A 27,071-nucleotide genomic window follows, 5' to 3' on the forward strand; every position below is an offset into this window, starting at 1 on the left:
CTATAGCGGCTCCACAGCCACCGTAGTCCTCCATAAAGTTAGCAACAAAATCCCAATAAAGAAAGGAGTCAGGCAGGGAGATACGATCTCTCCAATGCTATTCACAGCGTGTTTACAGGAGGTAGTCAGAGACCTGGAGTGGGCAGAATTGGGGATAAGAGTTAATGGAGAATACCTTATTAACTTGAGATTCGCTGATGATGTTGCCTTGCTTAGTAACTCAGAGGACCAATTGCAATGCATGCACACTCACCTGGAGAGGTAAAGCAGAAGGGTGGGTCTAAGGATTAATCTGCAGAAAACTAAAGTAATGTTTAACAGTCTTGGAAGGGAACAGCAGTTTACGATAGGTAGCGAGGCAATGGAAGTGGTAAGGGAATACATCTACTTAGGGCAGGTAGTGACCACGGATCCGAATCATGAGACTGAAATAATCAGAAAAATAAGAATGGGCTTGGTTGTGTTTGGCAGGCATTCTCAGATCATGAACACCAGGATGCCACTATCCCTCAAGAGAAAAGTATATATCAGCTGTGTCTTACCAGTACTCACGTATGGGGCAGAAACCTGGAGGCTTACGAAACGGGTTCTGCTTAAATTGAGAACGACGCAACGAGCTATGGAAAGAAGAATGATGGGTGTAACGTTAAGGGATAAGAAAGAGCAGATTGGGTGAGAGAACAAACGCGAGTTAATGACATCTTAGTTGAAATCACGAAAAAGAAATGGGCGTGGGCACGACAAGTAATGAGGAGGGAAAATAACCGATGGTCATTAAGGGTTACGGACTGGATTCCAAGGGAAGGGAAGCGTAGCAGGTGGCGGCACAAAGTTAGGTGGGCGGATGAGATTAAGAAGTTTGCAGGGACGACATGGCCACAATTGGTACATGACCGGGGTAGTTGGAGAAGTATTGGAGAGGCCTTTGCCCTGCAGTGGGCGTAACCAGGCTGATGATGATGATGATGACGTTTCTTTAAAAAACTTGTTCAGAACTGCATCGACACTTTTGTGCCCAAAATGCGGAAGTTGTATGTGAAACGAATCCGTGGATGACACAATCGTACGACTTGGGCGAAAACTAAAGCTACTAAGAAATCAACATAAAGCCCGTCCCTCAAAGGCTAACGTCGCAAAGCTAACCAACATCGTCTACAGCTTAAAAGTGGTATTTCGGAAGCTAAAGACTATTATCAAAACGTTGCGTTAAAAAGCTTTCTTCTGTCATCCCTGGACAAGTTCTGGTGGTACTTATCGCCGGAAAAAAATAGAACGTGTCCGATATTTGTGTGGATGGTTTCATACTCACAATAAACTGAAAATCGCAAATGCACTTAACACATATTTTTGCTCTGTGTTCACGAACGATGATGGAAAGACACCGCACATAGCTGTTTAAATGATATTCCGCCCGTCAGTGCTCCAGACAGTTTCATGGTATTGCCTATATGAGGACGACGCCACGAGCTATGGAAAGAATGATGGGTGTAACCTTAAGGGATAAGAAAAGAGCAGATTGGGTTAGGGAACAAACGCGAGTTAACGACATGTTAGTTAAAATCAAGAAATAGAAATGGGCATGGGCAGGACATGTAATGAGGAGCGAAGATAACCGATGGTCATTAAGAGTCACGGACTGGATTACAAGGGAAGGGAAGCGTAGCAGGGCGCGGCAGAAAGTTAGGTGGGCGGATGAGATTAACAAGTTTGCAGGGACGACATGGCCACAATTAGTACATGACCGGGGTAGTTGGTGAAGTATGGGAGCGGCCTTAGCCCTGCAGTAACCATCCATTCTGACCACCTGGTGGCGATTCGTTAAGTATGCTTTAATCCATTTCATTATAGTAGCATTAAGGCCGGTTGTTTCCAGTTTGTAAATCAGCTTTTTTTGTGGCACCTTGTCGAAAGCCTTGGCAAAATCTATGGAGATTATGTCAATCTGCTCCCTGGCATCAATCGCCATTGCGCAATCATGAATTGTCTGTACGAGTTGTGTGGTAGTGGAAAGGCCTGTTCTTAATCCATGCTGGTATTGGTAAAGTAAAGAATTATTTTCTAACTGGCGAATGTTATGCCTAGCTATTATGTGTTCCAAAAGTTTACAAGAAATAGATGTAAGAGATAAAGGCCGTTAATTATTAACTATTGTTCGATTGCCGCCTTTAATCAACGGAATAACTACTGCACTGCGCCAATCTTGGGGTACAGAATGCGTTTGCAATGATTTTTGAAATATAGGTGTCAAGTAACGCGACGCCCATCAGTATATCTTTGAAGAAACTGGATCGGTATGTCATCTGGTCCGTACGCTTTTCTTTTTCATCTAAATTCAATAGCTGCTGAAATACGCGCTCCTGTGTAATTATGATGTCACCCATTTGGCTAGGCACCGTGCTTTCCGAACTAACATCGACGTCATTATCGGTCGCGGTGAATGCGGACTGAAAAAAGGGATTAAAGTGTTCTACAACATCTTTTTTTCTTTATCAGAACCTGATCTTCTTTCCGGATTTCCTTTACCTCTTCCTTCCTATCACTGAAGTTTCGCCCAAACTCTTGCGGTGATGTTCTGAGGCAGCTGCTAAGCTTGTCATTGAAGATTTTTTTTTTTAGAATCCTGCAGGCCTTGCTTCAACTCAGCTCGAAGTCGCGAAACCTGAGTAGATTTGTTTTTTGTTTTTCGTAGCCTTTTTATTTTTATTTTCATATGAATTATGTTCCTGGTTATCCAGGGGCTTCGGTACTTTGTCTTCTTTATGCGTTTAGGGATATAGGTGTCCTCGCAGTGTTGTACGATTACCTTAAAGTTGTGCCACAACTCTTCTACTGTTTTATTATGGAAATCAATTTCAAATTCCCCAAACGCAAAGTCCAGGTAGCCAAGGATGGATACATCATCCGCGCGTCCATAATCCTTAATGCGTACAAGGATGTAGGGCCTGAAACAAACGCTTGTTCCCATTGTGATTGTAACAATAATCATCTTGTGGTCAGAGATACCTTTCTCAACGTAAACAGTGTAAGCACCTATTTTATCTGACACAAACACCAGATCCAACAATGACTGCGATGTGGCCGTTACTCGTGCGTCTTCTTGCACAATTTGGTTTAGATTACATATGAACATAAGTTCCAATAGCTTCTCTACTCTAGGTGAATCGGAGCCAACAGTACATGGGTTTTGCCTATCAATGTGATGAAGATGAAAATCGCCGGTCATTATTAAATCTCGCGTCTGCTTTTACATTTCCACGCACGAAAGTGTTTAGGTCTTTCAGCAACCCAGCTGAGGCAGAGGGTGCACGTTACGCTGCTCCAGCGATGTAGGCATCATCATCATCAGCCTGGTTACGCCCACTGCAGGGCTAAGGCCTCTCCCATACTTCACCAACTACACCGGTCATGTACTAATTGTGGCCATGTCGTCCCTGCAAACTTCTTAATCTCATCCGCCCACCTAACTTTCTGCCGCGCCCTGCTACGCTTCCCGTCCCTTGTAATCCAGTCCGTGACTCTTAATGACCATCGGTTATCTTCGCTCCTCATTACATGTCCTGCCCATGCCCATTTCTTTTTCTTGATTTCAACTAACATGTCGTTAACTCGCGTTTGTTCCCTAACCCAATCTGCTCTTTTCTTATCCCTTAACGTTACACCCATCATTCTTCTTTCCATAGCTCGTTGCGTCGTCCTCATGTAGGCAATACCATGAAACTGTCTGGAGCACTGATGGGCGGAATATCATTTAAACAGCTATTTGCGGTGTCTTTCCATCATCGTTCGTAAACACACAGCAAAAATATGTGTTAAGTGCATTTGCAATTTTCAGTTTATTGTGAGTATGAAACCATCCACACAAATATCGGACACGTTCTTTTTTTTTCCGGCGATAAGTACCACCAGAACTTGTCCAGGGATGACAGAAGAAAGCTTTTTAACGCAACGTTTTGATAATAGTCTTTAGCTTCCGAAATACCACTTTTAAGCTGTAGACGCATGTTGGTTAGCTTTGCGACGTTAGCCTTTGAGGGACGGGCTTTATGTTGATTTCTTAGTAGCTTTAGTTTTCGCCCAAGTCGTGCGATTGTGTCATCCACGGATTCGTTTCACATACAACTTCCGCTTTTTGGGCACAAAAGTGTCGATGCAGTTCTGAACAAGTTTTTTAAAGAAACGCCATAAATTGTCAACGGAGGCAAAGTAAGATTATGAAAGAGATCCAAATTAAGAAAATTTACTGTCTAAGGCATCAAGTGTGTCTACACCGCTAGCGCGCGAGAAGTCAGGAATCGAGTACTGGTTTTTAGAGGGTTTTAATCTGAAATTTAGCTCTATGTAAGACATAATTCTATGATCCGAAATCCCCTGGAATATGTCGACACTCGGATTACGATTGAGGACTTGGTCGTTTACAAGAAAGAGATGTAATGTGTTTTGTGTGCGAGTCGGTTGTTTTACCAGTTGAGTCAAAGTGACAAGTGTACTTGTTTGTCTTCATCAGGCAACACGTTTCACTGCCTAACAAATGTTATCGCACAGCGCAGGACGCGCCTGCATGTATCGGAAGTTTCTGGAGTGTTATCGATGCTTCCATCCGCTGTCTGTGACCGAACCTCGTGTAATCTGATCGCATGTGAGCGCGACGTGAATGATGTAGAACTTTGTAGAAGGCACGCAGGTCCCAGCGATTACCCTGGAACATTCGAGAACTGATGTATAAAAGTAGACGCGCTTGACCTGCTGATCAGATTTTCGACGATCGCCGACCGTGTTCGCCGCTATCGTTGTGCTATAAGTGTAGTCTGTTTTTGTGGGCACAGGTTGGCCCAATAAAAGTTAGTTTTGTCTTTCACAATATTGCTACTGTGTTCTTCAACATCACCACCACGTGACATCTGGGAGAGGTGCTTGTGCGTTCATGTACCGAACGCCCCCGCAAAGCCGCGATCCAAGCCCGAAGTCCAAGGACAAAACCGACATCGCCCAACACCAGCGTGCTAGCCCCAGACTGCAAGGACTGCCCGTAGAGCACGGACTTCTACCAGAGACAGCAATGAAGATCGCGACCAAGACAACTGTAATAGCTGCCTCAGCGTCCCCGGTTATCCTGCATTAACCCCGGGACCCACCAACCTTCCACGGCGCAGCTATAGAAGACCCGGAATCCTGGCTGGAGACCTACGAACGAATCGCGACTTTCAACAACAGGGACTACGACGACAAGCTACGGCATGTACACTTCGCATTACAAGGCGCCGCCAGAACGTGGTTTGAGAAGCGATAGTCGACCACGATATATTGGGACCTGTTCCGTAGCGGCTTCCTGCGCACCTTTACGAGCGTCGTGCGCAAGGAAAAGGCCGAAGCAGAAGTGAGGCGTGCAGACAGGACATAAGAGTAGAGAATTCGACAACACAAACGAGTCGGCGTTCGTGTTGTCAACTTCTCTACTCTTGTGTCCTGTCTGCACGCCTCAGTTCTTTTTTTTTTGCATAATGAGCTTTAGCCAACCACTATTTTTCAGCGCCGATTACTTTTTCAGCTCGTAATAGGCCGATCGTCCTTCGTTCTTTGCTGTGGCAGTTGTTGACAAAGCGGCGGACCAATGCGCTTATTCGCACGACCCTGCTGAATGAACTATAATTCTCAACATTCAGAATAGCCATGAATGACGATGATACCATGGCCATCACAGTCACCTTTCGCTCTTGAATTTGGCACTCCCCAACCTTCGAGCTCGGCTCACTTATCGTTGGCCAGTGCGTGTCATCCTCATGAAGACAACGGGGTCCTTTCCACCACAATTCGCTTTCACACAGGGCTGATGGGAGAATGCCGCGGGTGATTAGGTCAGCGGTGTTGTCTGAACCTGGGCAGTGTTTCCAATTCATGGAATCTCTCAGCGCATGTAACTCTGAGACAATTTTCTACGAAGGGCTTCCATCTGGCAGCGTTTCCCTTGATCCAGTACATAGCTACTGTAGAGTCAGTCCAGAGGATGGTAGCAATGTTCTTCAGTTCCAAGACTTTGGTAACGTAGTGGCGTAGTCGCGTGCAAACAAGGGCTCCCATCAACCCCAATCGGGGTAGCGAGAGGCGTTCCAAAGGGGCCACTCTTGATTTGGAGTGAGTTTTGAAGTGAGGGAAGCTAGCAGTAAAATTGAGTATGAAGAACGACTGAAGAATATCATCATCACCATAATCATCATCCTCAGCCTGGTTACGCCCACTGCAGGGCAAAGGCCTCTCCAATACTTTTCCAACTACCCCGGTCATGTACAAATTGTGGCCATGTCGTCCCTGCAAACTTCTTAATCTCATCCGCCCAGCTAACTTTGTGCCGCCACGTGCTACGCTTCCCTTCCCTTGGAATCCAGTCCGTAACCCTTAATGACCATCGGTTATCTTCCCTCCTCATTACTTGTCGTGCCCACGCCCATTTCTTTTTCGTGATTTCAACTAAGATGTCATTAACTCGCGTTTGTTCTCTCACCCAATCTGCTCTTTCTTATCCCTTAACGTTACACCCATCATTCTTCTTTCCATAGCTCGTTGCGTCGTTCTCAATTTAGGCAGAACCCGTTTCGTAAGCCTCCAGGTTTCTGCCCCATACGTGAGTACTGGTAAGACACAGCTGTTATATACTCTTCTCTTGAGGGATAGTGGCATCCTGCTGTTCATGATCTGAGAATGCCTGCCAAACACAACCAAGCCCATTCTTATTCTTCTGATTATTTCAGTCTCATGATCCGGATCCGTGGTCACTACCTGCCCTTAGTAGATGTATTCCCTTACCACTTCCAGTGCCTCGCTACCTATCGTAAACTGCTGTTCTCTTCCAAGACTGTTAAACATTACTTTAGTTTTCTGCAGATTAATTCTTAGACCCAACCTTCTGCTTTACCTCTCCAGGTGAGTGAGCATGCATTGCAATTGGTCCCCTGGTTACTAAGCAAGGCAACATCATCAGCGAATCTCAAGTTAATAAGGTATTCTCCATTAACTCTTATCCCCAATTCTGCCCACTCCAGGTCTCTGAGTACCTCCTGTAAACACGCTGTGAATAGCATTGGAGAGATCGTATCTCCCTGCCTGACTCCTTTCTTTATTGCGCTTTTGTTGCTAACTTTATGGAGGACTGCAGTGGCTGTGGAGCCGCTATACCTATCTTTCAGTATATTTACATACGGTTCGTCTACACCCTGATTCCGCAATGCATCCATGACTGTTGAGGTTTCGACTGAATCAAACGCTTTCTCGTAATCAATAAAAGCTATATATAAAGGTTAGTTATATTCCGCACATTTTTCTATCACCTGAATGATAGTGTGAATATGGTCTATTGTTGAGTAGCCTTTACGCAATCCTGCCTTGTCCTTTGATTGACAGAAGTCTAAGGTGTTCCTGATTCTATTTCCCAGTACCTTAGTAAATACTTTGTAGGCAACGGACACTAAGCTGACCGGTCTATATTTTTTTAAGTCTTTGACGTCCCCTTTCTTGTGGATTAGGATTATATTACCGGATTATATTCCGGTGTTACTTGTGGGATTTCAAATTCCTCTAGACTATTCTCACTCACATTATCGTCGTGGGTGCTACTGGTACTGTATAAATCTCTATAGAACTCCTCAGCCACTTGAACTATCTTATCCATATTAGTAATGATATTGCCGGCTTTGTCTCTTAGCGCACACATCTGATTCTTGCCTATTCCTAGTTTATTCATCACTGTTTTTAGGCTTCCTCCGTTCCTGAGAGCATGTTCAATTCTATCCATATTATAGTTCCTTATGTCAGCTGTCTTACGCTTGTTGATAAACTTAGAAATTTCTGCCAGTTCTATTCTAGCTGTAGGGTTGGATGCCTTCATACATTGGCGTTTCTTGATCAGATCTTTGGTCTCCTGCGTTAGCTTACTGGTATCCTGTCTAACGGAGTTGCCACCGACTTCTATTGCACACTTCTTAATGATGCCCATGAGATTGTCGTTCATTGCTTCAACACTAAGGTCCTCTCCCTGAGTTAATGCCGAATACCTGTTCCGTAGCTTTATCCGGAATTCTTCTAGTTTGCTTCTTACCGCTAACGCATTGATTGGCTTCTTATGTACCAGTTTCTTCCCTTCTCTCCTTAGGTTTAGGCTAATTCGACTTCTTACCATCCTATGGCCACTGAAGCACACCTTGCCGAGCACGTCTACATCTTGTCATATGCCAGGGTTAGCACAGAGTATGAAGTTATTTCATTTCTAGTCTCGCCATTCGGGCTCCTCCACGTCCACTTTCGGCTATCCCGCTTGCGGAAGAAGGTATTCATTATCCGCATAATATTCTGTTCTGCAAACTCTACAAACAACTCTCCCCTGCTATTCGTACAGCCAATGCCATATTCCCTCACTGACTTGTCTCCAGCCTTCTTCTTTCCTATCTTGGCATTGAAGTCGCTGAGGAATATGGAAGGAAGTAAAAGGGCTTAGAGAGTGTTGAGGTATCTGTAGAGGAAAAACATTGACTCACAGTGGAGGAAATGAACTAGGAAGCTTACCAGCAAGTGTGCGGCCCGTAGTGAGGGGGGGGTGGGCAACACAGCAAGAAAGAACGTCAAGCGGAAAGTAGAGAGGCTGAAATAATCTCATGGGTGGCGGCATTGGAAAAGAAACCTGCCATGAGTAACTACTTAAGAGAAAAAACGAAATCAGGAAGGAAACAATTTATGATAACTCAAAGGGAAGCTTTCGAAGCGAGATCGGGATGCCTTAGAACACGCACCTATAAAGCGAGATATATGAAGGAAGAAGAAGCATGGTGATTGCTGAGGTAAAGCTAGGGAAACTATGGAGCATGTTTTATCAGATTGTGACGACGTCTACCCAGCGGTCGATTTAAGCCCCACTGGCCCCCTTGAAGCCTTTGGGTTCAGCGAGAGCAGTGGAAAAGTAAACATGCCCGCAATATGGATTAGTAAGAGGCGATTTGAAGATTGGTGGAAGAAAAGTAGGGAAACGACAAAAAACGGAGACGTACAAAAGCACAGTTCTTAATACGGAATCAGATAATTTGGTTGTGGGACTTCATCGTGTTTGTTTTTTTTACTGTTTAACCTAGGTAGGACATTAGGCAGTATAAAAGAAAAAGCTTGCTGGCGCGACCCACCGCCACGTTCCAAAGGGGACGCTCATAACATCCATCCATCCATTTCTAGAGTAGGTAGCAATGAAGAAGGTCCCTCAAGAGAACGTCACTGTAGCATCGCCGCCAATAAGAGAAAAAGGAAAAAAGCAAGAAAGAGAGCTCGCCACGCAATAGGATACATAAACATGCAGGGCGGCAGAAGATAAGGCAAAGTTGGCAGAGATTGGGGAGCAGTTAAATAGAGAACAAATGGGGGTGTATGCGTATACAGAAACGCACCTTAGAGACTCGGAAGAGCCGCCGGTGACTGAGAATTATGTTTGGGAAGGGTGCGACAGAACTAAGTCGGAATGATACGGAATATAAGCGATTGGGTGATTCCTGGAAGGAAAGTACGGAAACGGACAAACAACGGAGACGAACTAAAGCGAATTTTGCAATTGGGGGTCAGAAAATTTGCTTGTGGGAGTTCATAGTGTTTTTTTAACGCGACAGCGTCAAGGATCTAGTGTCACAGAAAAGCCAGTGTCGGCGTTGGCGGCGTTGGCCGTGATCGGAAAATCCCGGAAGGCAATTTATAAATGAAAGCAACTTGCAAGATTGACTGGGTGGGAATCGAACCAGGGTGTCCGGGAGTATGAGACGGAGACGCTACCACTCAGCCATCAGTTAGATGGTTCAAAGTGTGACAAAAGCCCCTCTAGTGAATGCGGTGTTGCCTTAGAAACGTGCTGTAGAAGGTATACTGCGGTGTATATCGGTAATTATGAGCATGTAAATTACAGAAGTCGCAGGTAAACGAGTAGCGAAGTATGTTTTCGCTACAGTTCTTCTGGGCTTGGCGCACACGCAGAGCCATCGTGCGGCAAACACAGAAGACCCCCTCCTTGCAATGCGCGGTGCTGCCCCGACACGTGGCGCGCCACTCGCCCGCTTCTCCCCTTCGGGCCGTGCGCAGCCCGGTGCGCGGATGCCCCAATACCCTGGCGTTTCGTAAGTTTTCTCGCTCTCTCTCCCCTTGCAACTTCCAGCGTGCGTCACTCGAACCCTCTTGTTTAGGCGACGCGGCTCCTCTTTCCGCTCACAGCGCGATTCCTAGGTGCAGCGTCCGATGCGGGACGCCTCTGACGTGATCGCTGCGCCGTAGCGCGTCTGGTGGGAAAGCGTCCCTTGCAATGTGTGCCGTGCTGCTGGCGAGGAGTCATGCGTCTGCGTGGTGCTCACGAGCGAGATAGAGGACGATCCCATCGAGGCGTGAGCCCCATAATCGCTTCCGCCTTCATGGCGTGTCGAGGCCCAACTGTCCGTGTAGATCACGACGTTTGGCGTGCGTGGACCATTTCTCCCTCCAAGACGCCGAGTTCTTTGGTTCGTTCCGCTTGCTCAGGCGCACGTTTCTTTGCCGCGCCGAACGCTGCGTTGTTCGGCGCTCACCGCGTGATAGGTGGGTGCAAAGAGCATGCCAAGCGAATGAGTGGGAGGTGCGAACGGGGTGCGATAACGCTATCGCGTTTTTGAAGGCGAAGCTTAAGCGTCCTTCAATTTTTTTTTTCTTTTTTAACCTAGGTAGGACAATAGGCAGCATAATAGCATGAGCTTGGTGGCGCAACCCATCGCCCTGTTCCAAAGGAGACGCTCATAACATCCATCCATCCGTCCATCCATTTCTTTCGTTAGGCTTCGACTCGTTCGAAACGAGAAGCAATCTGGAAAACTGTGCAAGGTTATCCACAAGTCTCTGTCGTCGAAGCGGCCTGAGACTATGTAAAAGCCGTTTACACAGTCATTTGCTACGAACGAGGTGAATCTTACAAAAGGAAGGCCAAATTCAATTCGAAGCGGACAGGAGGGACCGCCGCCGTGTTTTTCGCTAACTGCGCAAAGCACGCAAGGATGCTAACGCTAAATCTGAGAAATAACGTGCGTACGCTATACGCTATGGGACGTGTAGCGTTCTGCGCATGCGCAGTAACGACCCGGTATATAATAGCGTACGCAATGGTATGACGCACGCTAAACTAAATCTATCTGTTAATTCTATGCCTCTAGCCCGGCCGTTATCATCTTTTACTGCAGATGGCGGTAGTTGTCTCATCGGTCTAAAAGCCTTCAATTTTCCAAAAGAAGCGCTATTCTTAGATCCTCCCGCCAGCCCGCGCACCGCGGCGTTCCCCCTCCACGCCTCCTGTCGCCCCAGTCTCCTCCGCTCCCCCATTGGCCAATCTGTTTCACGTGTAAGCACGCAATGGCGGTCGGACCACGCTGGAAAGAAAAAGATTAACAAAAGCACGCGTCGCGCTTTTGTTAATCTTTTTCTTTCCAGCGTGGTCCGACCGCCATTGCTGGCTCTGTGCGGCGAAAGTACGCGCTGACGGATATATTGCGGTAGGTCGCGGGATGAAGTCGCGGCGGCCGCATTTCGATTGAGGCGATAAGCTAACACGCCAGTGTCATGTTCATTGGGGGCAAGTTAAGAACGCCAGCTGGCCAAATTAATTCGGAGTCCCCTATTACGGTGTGCCTATATTCAGATCGTGATTTTAGCGCATAATACGCAATAATCATATTTTTGTCTGTCTTGTGTGCCTTGAGTGTTCCAGTGAAAGCAACATTGCTTCTCTGCGAATACCTACAACGCAAAAGAATACAGACACACGCAGTATAGGGCTAGTGCGCTGGAGTTTCCAGCCGAGCTGAGAGCTCTAACTGCCGTAGGCGGCGATAAAGTACTATTGGCTGTTAGTTGCTCCCAGGCGCGCAGTCTCGTTTGAGCATCATAGCAGCTCGAAAAAAGGAGGTGAAGAAGTCGCGAAAGTCCGGCACATATCCGTACTGTTGCGTGTATGGGTGCCATAATAGCTATAGGCACACTGTTGGAAAACAACCGCCTCTAAAATTCTACCGGTTCCCGTGGAAATCGTATGAAACTGAAAGAAGACAGCGTTGGATCACGTTGCCGTCCTTCTTATGGGCCAGCACGACAGGTGACGCCCAGGGGCTTGACGATGGCTCCATGATGTCTTTCTTTAGCATCTTGTCTACTTCCTTTTTGATGACGTGACGCTCCTAAGCTGAAACTCGGTAGGGTCTGCGATGGGTGGGTGGATTATCACCTGTATGTATACGATGTTTGACAAGTGACGTCTGGCCTAAGGGTCGGTTGTTCATGTCGAATATATCCTTGTAGGAAAGCAATAGACTGCAAAGCTGTTCTGTCTCCGCTGGAGTGAGATTCGGGGCGATCATTTTCCTAATGTCGTTTCCAGTACATTTGGCAGACCGGAAAGGCTCACAGGAAGCGTCGACAGCAAAAGCCTCAACTCAACTAACTTCCAAAGCAGTGATTGTAGCCAGGGGGATTTCTTTAGGCAGAATTTGCTGAGGGAGCCCGAAATTCACCAGGGAGGTACGTGCGATTGGCTGTGACTCTTAGTATTGTATGCGGGACAGTAACGCTGTGAGTGAGAGCGATGGCAGTTATGGGAGCGGAGATGTAATCACATCGGGAACTGGCGCAGAAGGCGACATTTCGATGTAGGTCAAGACCTGTGATGGAACGTGAACAAAATCAGTCGGCCTTTGGCGAATTCCGTGTGGTGTTGGAGGAACGCCAGTAGAGGCAGGTCAAGACACACAGTACTTGAGGAACAATGGATTAGCGCTGAATGGGCTGAGAGGAAGTCTACGCCTAGTATGAGGTCATGGGGGCATTGGTTAAGCACAGTGAAAAGGAAGACAGTACGGCGGCCGGAAGTGCTCACACATGCAGTATACATTCCGACCACGGTCACCGTGCTACTGTCGGCGATTCGTACGAACCGAGTAACGGCAGTCGTAACAATTTTCTTTAAATGGGGGGCGGCGTGGGTGGCTGGTCATAATCGATATGCGTGCTCCGGTATCTATGAGGGCTGTGACGGTTTTACCATCAACTTGGACGTCAAGAAGGTTATGTCTCGCAAACAGCGCCAAAGGAGGATTTTGCGGCGAATCCGACATTGCACCACCACCTCGAGGTGCCGCATTGCCTAGTTTTCTTGCTGGGACGGTCCAGGGTAGGTCGACGACGGCGAGCGGTGAAGCTGGGGCGGACGTGGCTGGCGACGCTGAGGCGAGGCCGAGCGAGCATAGCGCTGAGTCGAGGTAGTGGTGTCGAAAGCGTCGTAGAAGCGACGGGGTGAGGAACTTCGGGGCGAATTTGAATTCCGAAGGTGTTTCGAGGAGGGGATGGCCAACGGCTCCGGCAGTGATGAGAAACGTGACCGATTCGGCCGCAGCAGTAACAGATCGACCTGTCGTCAGGTGTACGCCAGTCCGATGGATTCTTGGTAGTGTAGGGATAACGGACACTGAGGTGGACTGCGACAGGATTGAGGCATAGGAGCACGGCGTGTGTCAGGGTGACTCAAGGAGCAGGCGCTGGAGAGATCCATATTAGCGATTTCCTGGTGAACCACGGACTGGATGAGTGATATCGTCTCAGCGGTGTTGTTCCACGACGTCGGTTGAGGCGAGGCAGGAAATGCTGCTTCGAGTTCGCGGCGTACAATTCGGTCACGTTTTCGTTTGGTGGTGGCGAGCTAGATTGGTCGGTGGGGTCGGCACAGGAGGAGGTCGCTGCAGTATTTGGAAGCCGTGTGAACTTATTGTATATACGGCGACTCTTCACCTGCTCGAAACGGCGGCATTCCTTCATGATGGCGTCGACAGTCGACAAGTTTCTAAAGACCAGAAGGTTGAATGTGTCGTCCGCGATGCCTTTGATAATGTGTCCAACTTTGTCCGCCTCTGGCATGGGCGTGTCGATTTTATGACAGAGGGCTAGGAAAGCCTGAATGTAGGAGACATACGTCTCGGTATCAGTTTGGGCACGCGTTGCGAGTTGTTGCTTGGAGGCTAGTTTTCGACCTGTGGAATTGCCAGAAACGTCGGACAGCTTTTGTTTGAACAAGTCCCAGCTCGTTAGCTCTTCCTCGTGTGTGTAAAACAACGTTGATGGTGTTCTGTCGAGGTAGAACACGACATTGGCCAGCATTGTGGTCGGATCCAACTTGCTCACTTTGCTGACGCGCTCATACATCTTCAACCACTTTTCTACATCAACACCATTCAGGCCGGCGAACTTGCCGGGGTCTTGCGGCTGAGGTAGAGCAACGTACTGGGTATGCGTAGTCGGCATTGCAGCTGCAGACGCGGTGCCTTTCACTGGAAGCATGGTCCTAGGCTGGATGAGACGTCCGCTGCGGAGCTCCGTGGCGAAGACGCGTACCCTGCACGTCCACCAATATGTCACGGGTATAAAACTATTTACGAAATGTATTTACAAAGCGTATATAAGCAGCAGCCGAGAATCCCGAGAGGCTGTTGCCTATTCGTCGTTTTCACCATCGGTGACCTTGTCCTTTTTTCCCACCGTAATATTTTTCTTCTCTAGCAGTCAGCTCGGGCCTCAAATAGCAAGACGTTCCCCCTTTCGTTGTAGTGGAGGTTTTCCCTCCCGATTTCTGTCTGGCCTTTTTCTATCTATCCAAAGTCTTTCTTTTTTCATTCTTTTCATCCATGTTACCGTCTCTGTTTCCGTCACTTTCTTTTTCATGACGCTTGGTTGTCTATCTACACTTTCAATTACCCTGTACTAGGTTTGCAACTTTTCTGACCTCTTCCTTCATTTTGTATCCACAAATTTGAGGAAGAGATATGTGTGCACTTTGGCGCGTCCTTTATTTTGATCCACGTTCCTTCGTATTTCTTCAAAACTAATCTGGCTTCGCGCTTCTCTTACTTCAAAGGAAACCGAACGCATGTCGTATTTCAATGCCTCATTTGTGATTTTGCTTTGGCCCCCAAAGCCAGTCAACCCAACGCCCTCTTGTTAATCCGCCCCCCCCCCCCCCCCCCCGCCATGATTTCTCCTTTAATGCACATAATTGCATTTGCAAAGTTTCGTGCTGGGACGATTACACGTTCGTAAATTTCTCGCCCCTCCACGTAGTTAGTGTAGCCCGAATGTGCTCTAGGTTTCATTATTGCAGTATTCTCCTTCCATATCAGGATCATACTATATTATACTATCCTGGTGCTTCAGTAGGCTTTTCCTTGGTTTATGTACACCCAGGTCTATAGGTCGACAGTGGGTATGACTTCTTGTTGAATTTACACGACATCATTACTGTTCTCATCAATAAAGACTACAGTTCCCGATTACTCTTTGCTAAACTTATTTATTTTCTTATTTATTTCATAATACACCTAAGAGCCCACGAAGGGGTATTACATAGGGGAAACCGATACATGAAAAAATGCGAGCTTTGCGCGTTACGGAAAAAATAACTAAAGTACACAAAAGCTATACAAAAATCTTACAAAAAAACCCACAAATGTTATACAAAAGTACGATGTCTAGCAAAATACGCAAGTAAAACAATATAAGAAATACATTAGTGAAGTGAAACTCAGATAGAAAAATACAAAACTGTCTGAGAAAACAAATAAAGGGAAATTATTAGGCACAATGTAAAAGAAGTAAAACGGGGTGTTGCTCGAAACTGCGTCAGTTGTCACCTTAACAAATTAATGAGACATGAATACACTTGTACAATGTGCACGCAGAAAGGTAAGACAAATGATCAAAACAATATATACACTGAACAACGTGTGAAGAAACGGTACATGATGGATATTTACACGTAACTCTTGTGTAAAAGTTCCTGAAAGGTTGCGAAATCGGTTTGAGTAGCAATGCGTGATGGTAGATTATTCCATGCAACAATTGTTCGGGGAACGAAGGAGTTAGCATAGTTAGCTGAGCGACAACTGATGCGTTTTATCTTGAAGATACGGTGAAGGTGTGGATGATGATAAAGTTTTGCAGCAGCGAGAGGCGGGTAATTCTGCGGCGATGAGATGTCGTCAAGCTGAGCGCGAGCTTTTAGTGCTGAAATGCTAGTATATGTCAATAATCAGAAAAAATGAAACGGGCTGCGCGGTTTTGCAGTGATTCGATTTCTTGGATGATATACGTTTGAAAAGGATCCCAGATAGCTGATGCATACTCGATTTCGTGGAGTGTTAATGTGATGTATGCTAGTCTGCGTAGTTTAGCTGGAGCATGCTTAAGGTTGCGTTTGAGGAGGCCTAAAGATCGGTTAGCTGATGCCAACGTCAGGCGGATGTGATGATGGCACGTTAGATGAGAGTGTAAGTGAACACCAATGCACTTATATGAAGTTGTAAGTTGAATTAAGTTGTTAGATATTACATACGATGTTGGAACACGGTGATTGCTCCTAGAAAATGATAATAACTTCGTTTTAGCTGTATTAAGAGTCATCAACCATGTTGAACACCATGTGTTAATAGCGCTAAGATCGGTTTGAAGAATATCTTTGTCATTGTCGCATGAAATTGATCGATATATTACGCAGTCATCGGCAAAAAGTCTGATGTGGGAAGACACACAGTTAGGCAGGTCATTATTATAGATTAAGAAAAGTAAAGGGCCAAGAATGCGGCCCTGCGGAACACCGGAGGTTACTTTGGTAGAAGAGGAATTAGTGCTCTTAACAGACGTGTATTGTACTCGGGATGAGAGGAAATCCTTAATACATCCAATAACGGTTGGGTGTGTGTTAAGGTTCATTAGCTTCAGTACTAGTCTATGGTGAGCAACGCGATCGAAAGCTTTAGAGAAATCCAGGAAGATAGCACCAACTTGAAACCCCAGGTCTAGGTATGAATGTAAGTCATGTAAAAATCCGGCTAACTGTGTTTCGCATGAATAACCACGACGAAAGCCATGTTGGTGATCAACAATAATTTTGTGGTCTTCTAAGTAGTTAATGATTTCAGTATACAAGATGTGTTCGAGTAATTTGCAAATAGTACTAGTTAAGGAGATGGGGCGGTAATTTAATGGGTGAGTTCGGTCTCCGGGTTTAAAAATGGGTATGACTTTGCCATCTTCCAGTCGTGCAGATTAGTGTTATTTGATAAAGACTGCGAGAAGAGTGCAGGCAATATAGGTGATAAACTAGGTGACAAATGTTTTAACACTTTATTATTAATGGCAGTGTGATCAGATGCGGAAGAAACTTAAAGTTTATTTAGCAAAAAAAGAAATACCTGCTTCGCTAACAATTATTTCTGTCATTGATATGTTAATGAGATTGCCAAGGGTTGAAGATGTGGTGTCTTGCTGTGTAAATACAGATGAAAATGTGCTATTCAATAAATCGGCACATTCCGAGTGGTGGATCATATCACCGTGCTCAATAACTAGTGTTAAATCGGGATAGCTCTTCGGGTTTATTACGCGCAAAAAACGTTGAGGATTGTTTGTGAGCATAGAATATGGGTCATGGGTAAAGAAATGTCGTTCAGATTATTTTCGCAGTGCCTGATATTGCTTATCGCAGGTTTTATAACGGTGCCAGGAATATGTGTTGCGGGCTACATCGGTTTTACGATATTGACCCAATGCTGTGGGGCTCCCGCACCACGGGACGGCGCGCGCAACGGCCGGCGCCATGGAAGACGACGCAGCGCGTACGCTTCACGCTCTTCTTCTGACCCGCCATTAAAGACAAGCGTATATTTTGTAAGACTCGTCTTCAATCTACGTTACATTATTCTTGTGGAGGTGCTGGGTACATGCTACCACGCCCAGATCGATCGCCGTCTACAAGCCCAGTGCGATGTCCGGTCGAGCTGTCTCCTGTTCACGTACGGACAAGCCGTCGACTTCAGCGACTGCTACCTGAGCACGATGCTCTACCCAATCGAGTCGGAAAGATGAGTACATCAGTTGCGTCTTCTTCCTCAACGGCACCGACCGAGGTCGTCCTTAACCAGCCGCGAATCCCCACATCCTTCCATGGGGACACTTTCGGGGATGTTGAGGACTGGCTCGATCACTTTGAGCGTGTCGCAGAATTCAACGGCTGGACTCCAGAGCGCAAGCTACGCAACGCCTACTTTGCGCTCGAGGACTACGCGCGGACATGATTTGAGAACCGTGAGGCGGCTTTATCCACATGGGACGAATTCCGACGCCAGCTAATCAGCACATACGCCAGCCTCGATCGCAAGGAGCGAGCTAAATCTGCAATTCAGGCGAGAGTACAGCGGCCGAACGAGAGCGTCGCAATGTTTGTCGAAGATATGTGCTGACTTTTCCGATGCGCGGATCCATCCATGCCGGAAGAAAAGAAGGTCAGGAACCTGATGCGTGGTGTCAAGCAAGAGTTATTCGGTGGCCTAATACGCAACCCACCAAAGACCGTCGCACAGTTTCTCGCGGAAACCATATCAATGGAAAAGGCACTGCAGCAACGAGCAAAGCAGTACAACCGCGACGTGTCGACCCTATCGCGTGAGCCTCTCGCTATACCCTTGGACAATACCGACGCCTTGCGGGAGCTCATTAGGCTTGTTGTGCGAGAGGAGCTCCAAAAGCTTCAGGTGGCTCCGGTATCGGTACCGCGACTTGCTCTGGCTGAGGTCGTCCGGGAATAAATCAGACAGGCAGTACAAGTCCCGGAGCGAAGCGAGGCACCACAGCACGAGGTACGGCAGCCACGGCCTCGCATGTCGTATGCGGAAGCTGCGCAAAGTTCGTTGTCTCTGACTTTTCACGATGCGCGCGATGTCCCGGACTTTCATGGTGTGCGTGCCGTGGAACAAGCAACTGCCGACTTCAGGACTCGCCGCACGCCATTCATGGCTGAAACACGACCACCCCGCAAGAGCGACGTATGGCGCACTGCAGACCGGAGACCCTTGTGTTTTCATTGCGGTGAAGCCGATCGCCTCTACAGGGCCTGTCCTTACCACGGACCTGGGCTCCGTGGATTTTCACTGAATGCGCCTTGCCCACGCAATGGTGAACGCCTCCTAGAGATTGAAGCCTACTTCGCGGACGCCAGGAGCTCGTTTGGCCCACGATTCCGTGACCCCCGGTCACCGTCACCTGCCCTATACAGGTCTTCGAACCCCGTCTTCACGCCGAGCGCAACAAGGCGTGACTCACCCAGCCCTGCCTTCCGGGAAAACTGAGTCCAGCGACCTGCGGAGGTGAGGTCGCTGACGTTGCGAACGACGAAGATCCTCCATTACGACGACCGCGAAATTACGTAATTGAGACGAAGAGAAAGCAGTGTAGTTCAGTGTCAGTATATTGCGACGTACCAGTTACCATAGATGACCACGAAGTCGCGGCGCTAATCAACACGGGTGCGGACACGTCTGTTATGAGCCAGAATCTCGCGCGCACACTGAACAAAGTTTCAACGCAATGGACCGGACCTCAAATTTGTACTGCAGGAGGGCACCTCATAATTCCAATTGGCCGGTGCAGGGCACGAGTGAACATTCGGGGCTTCACGTACATCGGCGACTTCGTCATTCTTCCTGAATGTTCAAAGGACCTTATACTCGGTACGCAAGCCATAGCGAACAGTAATCACAACGACAGTGACATCGCGCTTCGCGTAGCTGGCGATCACTTAACGTTGCCACCCAAGAGCAGCGTGCTTACCCTTTTCCGATGCGACATGGAAGACGGCGCCGAAGGAATTGCTGAGGCGAACATCCCCCTGCTTCTTGAGTGCCTCATTTGCATAGCCAGAGGGCTTCTTCAGGTGCGAAACAAATGTTCAGTCGTATTGCTAAGAAACTTTAGCAACGAGTTTCGGCATGTAGCGCGAGGAACGACAATCGCATTTCTTCGCGAAATCATTGATGTCACTGACATTGCCACATTGGAAATCACATCGTCTCAGCAATCTGAGTTACTCAGCCTAAAAGAACGGATTCACGTTAACGGTGCTCTCCCAGACCATCAGAAAGACCATCTACTGAGTCTCGTGAATGAATTTGCGGACTGTTTTGCAATGTCGTCCCATCGGCGCTGCGCCAAGACATTTTGCAAGCCTGCCATGATGAGCCATGCGCGGGACACCTGGGATTCGCTAAAACATTAGCAAAAATACGACAGCAGTATTACTGGCCCCGGCTGTATTCTTCTATGAAACGGTACGTGAAGACCTGCCGCAATTGTCAACGCCGCAAGAAACCACCAGTCAAACCGGCCGGCTGAAAGCCGGCCAGTTTGACAGCTCAAAAAACCAGATTCGTGTTGGACGATGACGCGAAAGAGGCAGTTAGACATTTTGAAGCAGCCACCCAAGAAGATTTATCAGACGGGAACCACGTGACTCGTTAGTCAGTGGGACAAATGTATAAATTCTCATGGAGACTACTTTTAAATGAAGTACATCGTCTGTGACATATTAGAATTGGCTCGTTTTCGTTTGACTCGCCCTCGTATATCTTAGAGAACTGTTCTTCATGTGTGCTCTCTGTTGGGACTCTAATTGCGGTGCAATTACTCACAATATACGACCGCTGACAGCTGCTCCTGCCCAATACATTGGAACAAAGGACAGCGTCATTGAGATTTTTTCCTGGCGTTTGCGTATGTAGAAATATAAACAAGGTTCTTGAATGACAAAGTTTCATTAAAATATTTGTCCTCAACTTGTTAATTTCATTGCCTTTACATTTTTCATATCAGTGGGATGCGCTGCTTTGCGGTTTCGAACTGATGTAGTTCTAAAGTTCGTGCGGTAATTTTTTTGTACTTATTAAATAGACAAAAACACGGAAGCATTGATCTCAGTTATTGCGGGCACTATTTTCGGTAAATACTGGTATGTTCTTCTACGAAAGAATAGATGTTTTACTTCTCTTGACAGTGCGTAATGTTCAAGAATTCGTATGCAGCCTCTTTGTCAATGACAATGCAGTTATTATTTATGTATTTGATCCCTTGACAAATTTTATAAGCAGGAGGCTAAGCTGCAAAGTGAGCCATCAGGTGTGACGAACGCGTTCTCTTGGTCCCTTTCATCCGCAGTAATCTGCCAATAACCAGGCCGAACGTCTATTGTTGAAACGTAGTTGGCACGGTCATCGTGGAGGGCGTCGTCAGTACAAGGCAAGGGGTAGACGTCCTCCTTGGTAATTCGGTTTAAACGACAATATTATACGCAATACCTCCACGTACCATCCATCTTTTTAACAAGTACCATGGGCGACGCCCATGGTGTAGTCGCTGCACGGCTACAGATAACCGACACGTGCGCTACTACGACATGCCCCTTTGATAATGGCTTACATACGCGGCGCCAAGCGTAGGCGGCGCACTTCTTCCCAACTTATCACAGACGGCGGCCCAGCTGTGCTGGCGCTCGCCAGTCACCTTGAGCATGGACTAAAGAAATTCCTTCTGCGTACTTTTCCTGCAACCGCCTGTTTCCTGCCTGGCTGGAACAACACCACACAATGGCGACGAGGACCGACGCATCGACAGCGGGACCCTGCAGCTAAGTTGGCAATCTTTTCTTCACTTCGGAACCGACAATACTGCGACATGGCCTCGCAGCTGGGGCAGATGGAACTTTTCGACGAGTCGACCAATGGCTGAACGTCGTACGACGAGTGACTCTCGTCATACCTGAGGGCGAACAAGGTTCCAGGCGACCTTCAAGTCGACGGTCTGGTGAGTCTCATCGGTCTGAAAACCTATCAACTGTTAGTCTGACTGCTCCCGATACGCCTACTTCGGAGTCGTTAAGCGCGTTAAGGGAAGTTTTGAACAAACACTGTCACCGAAGCCATCTGTTATTGCCGAGAGAGCTAAGTTTTACCGCGCCGTGCAGGGCGAATCGCAGACGATAGCTCAGTTTGTACAAGAGATACGTAGGCTGGCTCAAACCAGCGATTTAGGTTCTTTTTTCGACGATGCGCTTCGCGACAAGTTTTTGTATGGCATGAGGCGAATAGACATCCAGAGACAGCTGTTCGTCGAGGACAAGCACTTAACTTTCCAGAAGGCATTGACCGTGCTCTGGCGCCCGAGGCCGCAATGAACAATGCAGTGACAGCCCATGATTTATCAGATAGCGGTGGCCCAGTTCACCGAATGCAGAGCGGAAGGCAGAATAACAAGTACGCAAGTAAACGTGGCAAATCCCAGCAGTGCTATCGCTGGGGTTCTTTCAAGCACGATGCGCAAGCGGGTCCACACGTACGAGCTACTTGCTTCGAATGTAACCGGCAGGGGCACATACGCAGAATGTGCAGAGCAAGAGTGGAATCGAAAAACCAGAAGCAGTGCATGCGCACGCTTGAGTGCAAGACCCAGCACGACCTCACTAAGCTCAACATTGTCGACGTGTCACGAAGGCACACGTAATGGTAGGCGTAAATGTAGAAGAAACTACCGTACACATGGAGCTCCACACTGGAGCAGCAATATCGGCCATGCCGCACCATCAGGCTAAAGTGTACTTTCCTGGTGTTCGTTTGCAACCAACAAAGATGCAACTGAAGACGTACACAGGGGAAACGGTAAAGCCTGTAGGAGTAATGGATGTGCTGGACCGCCACAACAACCAAGAGGCACGATTGCCGCTTTACATTCTTCCGCAAGGCGGCACACCGCTCTTAGGTCGCAACTGGCTACAGCATATCAGGCTAGACAGGGGTAGCATTCGAGGTCTTTGCAAGGTGTCCGCTGCGTTAGGCAGTCCACCCCGTTCACTGGAAACGCTGCTACGGAAAAACGAAGACCTGTTTAAGGATGAGTTAGGGACCATACAAGGAGGGCAGGCAAGCCTCCAGTTTAAGGATGACCAAGTGCCCCGTTTTCTAAAAGCATGGAGCGTGCCTTTCGCTCTTGTGAAAAGGGTAGAGGCTGAATTGGAAAAGCTCGAGAAGTTGAGAATCATTTCTCGTGTCGCCAGTAGCAAGTATGCCACGCCAATTATTCCCGTAGTAAAGCGTGACGAGTCAATTATAATTTGTGGAGATTACAAACTCATGCTGAGCCCGATCCTAGATGTCGAGACGTACCCGGTTCCAAAGCTGGTTGAGCGCTTGGCAGCATTAGCGGGAGGTCATAAATTCTCCAAAATTGATTTAAGTCGGGCTTATCAGCAAGTCGAGATGGACGAAGAATCCAAAGCCTACATGGCCTTGAACACCTCCAGGACCTTATATATCGTTAACCGCTTGCCTTTTGGCATCGCCTCAGCGCCGGCGATCTTTCAGAAGATCATGGATAATATTCTGTAGGGCCTTGACGGAGTTACTTGTTACATCGACATCATGGTCACCGGAGAGACTGAACAGGAGCACCTGAAAAATTTGGCGGCGGTATTGAGACGGTTATCAGACAGAGGCATCAGGGTAAAGAAAGAAAAATGCGAGTTTTTCAAAGAGAAGTTGCCGTACTTGAGACATGTCATTAGCACGCACGGAATTGAACCGGCAATTGAGAAGCCACAAGCCATTGCAAAGGCTCCGCGTCCTACGGACAAGCAGCAATTACGTTCCCTGTTGGGCTTGATAAACTACTATGGCAAGTTTGTTCCTAACCTGTCAAGCGTCGTTTTACCCCTAAACAGATTGCTGCGGCTTGATGTTCCCTGGGCCTGGAGTGACAAGTGCGAAGCAGCCTTCTCGGATTTTAAGCAGCTGCTGTCACAGCCACCGGTTCTCGCTCACTACGACCCCAGTGCGCCCCTGCAACTGTCGTGTGATGCATGGCCATGCGGTAAAGGAGCTGAAATCTCTCATGTGGAGCCCAATGGTCAGTGCCATCCGGTTGCGTACGCATCACGTACTTTATCTTAAGCGGAGGTCAATTATAGCCAGCTGGAAAGCGAGGCGCTCGCTCTAGTTTTCGGCGTCAAACGCTTCCACTGCTATCATTTCGGGCGTCCATTTGTTCTCGTTACTGACCACAAACCTTTGCAGACAATTTTCGGTCCCAAGACGGGAATACCAACTGTTGCCTCAGCTAGACTGCAACGCAGGGCTGTAGTTCTGTCTCCTTACAATTTTACTTTGAAGTGTGAGCCATCGAGTCAAAACGCCGAAGCAGATTGCTTATCTCGATTGCCTCTGCCAAGTGAAACTGAAAAATGCTCGGATGACCACTTTCTCTCCTACGCATGCAGACCTAGCCAATCAACTGTCGTGATGTGGCACGCGAAACGGCCTGAGATCCGATTCTACAGATGGTCATGCAGCACGTAATGAACGGTTGGCCTGAGAACTTCGTGAGTGAAAAATGAAGCCGTTTTTTCACACACGCTGTGAACTTTCTGCACAGCTAGGAGGTCTTCTTCTTGGAATGCGTGTCGTTATTCCTCCGAAACACCAGTCGCAGATGCTCAAAAAATTGCACCAGGGACATCCTTGAATTGTTCGGATGAAATAACTAGCACGCAGTTACGTGTGGTGGCCAGGCATCGATCGCGACATTGAGACCCAAGTGCGTTCTTGCAACCCCTGTTTAACTCAACGTGCGATGCCTTGCCCGGCTCCTTTGCACCCGTGGGCATGGCCAACCAGACCATGGGAACGCCTTAAGATAGATTTTGCAGGACCTGTCAAGGGTGCCATGTTCCTGGTTGTTGTAGACGCTCACTCCAAGTGGCCGGAGCTGTGCCAAATGCGAGACACATCGGCGGGAAACACAGTAAACCGTGCCCACGAAATCTGCAGGTTTGGCTGCAAGTTGTGCTATCTAACAATGGGCCGCAATTCATCTCGGCTGTCAAACTTCCTGAAGAGCATTGGCACGCGCCATGTAATGACGTCAGCCTACCATCCCGGCAGTAATGAACAGACTGAACGATTTGTCAAAACTTTGAAAGCGGCATTGAGGAAAAATACTGCCGCGAGCTTAAGGACAACGTTGGGAGAGTTTTTGTTGTCTCACAGGAACACTCCACATGCGACCACGGGCGAGGCGCCGGCCACTCTCTTGCTACAGCGGCGACTCCGCACCCGTCTAGATGCAGCCAAGCCGTCGCTCCAACATAAGGGTTCGACGCGGCAGTTCGTCCAGACAGTGCGTCCCAAGCAGCGCGCACGTGGATTCGCTGTGGGTGAAAGTGTTCGTGCGCGAAATTTCAGACTCGGGGAAAAGTGGTTGCCTGGGGTTGTGTTAGGGCGGACTGGACCTGTTTCATACAGAGTTCGTGTGGAAACCGGTCGAGGTGTGTTTGCCTGGAAGCGCCACCAGAACCACATCATTCAAGTTAGGAATATGGAGTTTCCTTACATCCCTGAAAAGCGACACGACCCCGAGCAGCCTTGATGCGAGATGACGCCGGTACAGAAAGCTTCGTCTCCTCTTCCAGCCACGGCAGAGCGGCGTTATCCTGCAAGGCAGCGGCGCTATGTGCCATGAACTACTTGTTGTTTCAAGGCATGCGGCCGAACCAGGCCGAACTACAAGAAGAACGGGGGAGTGTAATGGCTGCATGCCGACAGATAACCAACACGTGCGCTACTGTGACACGCCACTTTGATAAGGGCTTTATACCGCGGCGCCGAGTGTAGCCAGCTCCCTTCTTCCCAGCTTATCACAGACGGCGGCCCAGCTGTGCTGGCGCTCGCCAGCCACCTTGTCCATGGAATAAAGAAATTCCTTCTGCGTACTTTCCCTGCAACTGCCTGGTGCTTGCCTGCCTGGAAGAACGCTACACAAGAGCTGGACGAGGGTTGAACACTGATTTTGGCAAGCATCCTGTTCACTTCATCTTGGATAACCTTATGCCCTGACGCAGAAACTCGATATGGTCGGCGATGAATGAATCACCATAATGTATGTGATGCTTAACGAATGAAGTCTGACTTAATTGTCGATTGTTGAGGTTAGAGATGTCGCCGTAGGATACCAAAAGGTGGCGTAGAGCTATGTCTTTATACTGGTTTTATATTTATTTATTGTTTTACTGTTTTGTTTTTCAAGACGTACCTGCACGAAGTTTACAGGTGCGAGCGCTCCTTTTGAGAAGAAAAGGAGCCTGCTCTCTTGCCTCCTAACTGAAATAAAAAAACCACATAAGATTGCCGTGTGATTATGTGCCATTCTTATTTGTCTGTTAGATGTACCTAATATTCAACCTCTGTGAGCATAATCTTGCTACATTAAGCTTAGTAGAAATATCCCTGTACACTGAGAGTGCATTGAAAATCCACCGCGGACGACTATTTAATAACAATAATGTAAAACAAGACAATGATTGTCCAGTCGATATTGTATGATTTTATGGTGGCCGTTTTTCCATAATTGTTCAACAAATCTTCAGTGACATACTAATAATATTTCTACCGTTTCTTTGCTTTTGGAGGCACGCAATATCGAAACTCATTTTTTGAGGGACGGCACTCGTATTTTTCGCAGCGCCACGCAGAGCCGGGGCGTGATGCCTGATGGTACAACGCGGTTCACGTGCAGGGGTGTGAGGCTGCACCATTTCATGGGCGTCAGCGCATTCAGCCAGTACACTGTGGTGCCGGAGATAGCAATCGCCAAGGTGAGCTACAGTATCTCCCCTGCTTATAGTTGCCAGGTCTCGGAAGCCGTTGTATTCGATGCCGCTGTGATTTAGTGACTTGATACTCTACACTGACAGATTGCAGCAGCCAAGGAATTATTCGCAGTCATGGAAAAATTAAATAGAAAAAGTAATAAAATCACTCGTCGCGCCATAGGGCTTAGAGAGCCCGTATCGATCGCCAGTCGTGACCAAATAAAAAAAAAAAAACTTAAAGAATCACAAGAAGACGTACAGCGTACCTGCTCTACGGGATTACTGTATGCACCTTAGGGACCATTCTCCGACAAATATTATTCGGAATTAAAAGAGGTGCGTAACAAGAGAGGTTAGAGGCAGAGATGATACAATGAATTTTGAAAGGCAGGCCATTACGGAAGAAAATACAATAAGCATTCGTGATGTGAGGCGTCATGAACGGTGAATTTCCGAGAAATTACTCGCTTGCGAAAATTGAAAGCAGCAGCATCTACCTTTCTCAAGAGATAGCGGGGGACGTGATCGCTTGATGGCAGCG

At 47.7% G+C, this 27,071-nt stretch overlaps 1 protein-coding gene across 1 annotated transcript in view; it reads left to right on the forward strand.

The window, feature by feature from the left end:
* Positions 1-27,071, forward strand: part of LOC129387131 (alcohol dehydrogenase class-3-like) — a 762,528-nt gene that overhangs the window by 459,551 nt on the left and 275,906 nt on the right. Inside the window, exon 5 of the mRNA XM_072286648.1 lies at positions 26,401-26,533. Coding sequence (XP_072142749.1) covers positions 26,401-26,533 — 133 coding nt within the window. The remainder of the gene's footprint in view (positions 1-26,400; positions 26,534-27,071) is intronic.

This window comes from Dermacentor andersoni, chromosome 2 (assembly GCF_023375885.2).
Source record: "Dermacentor andersoni chromosome 2, qqDerAnde1_hic_scaffold, whole genome shotgun sequence".
NCBI classification, from domain to species: Eukaryota; Metazoa; Arthropoda; class Arachnida; order Ixodida; family Ixodidae; genus Dermacentor; species Dermacentor andersoni.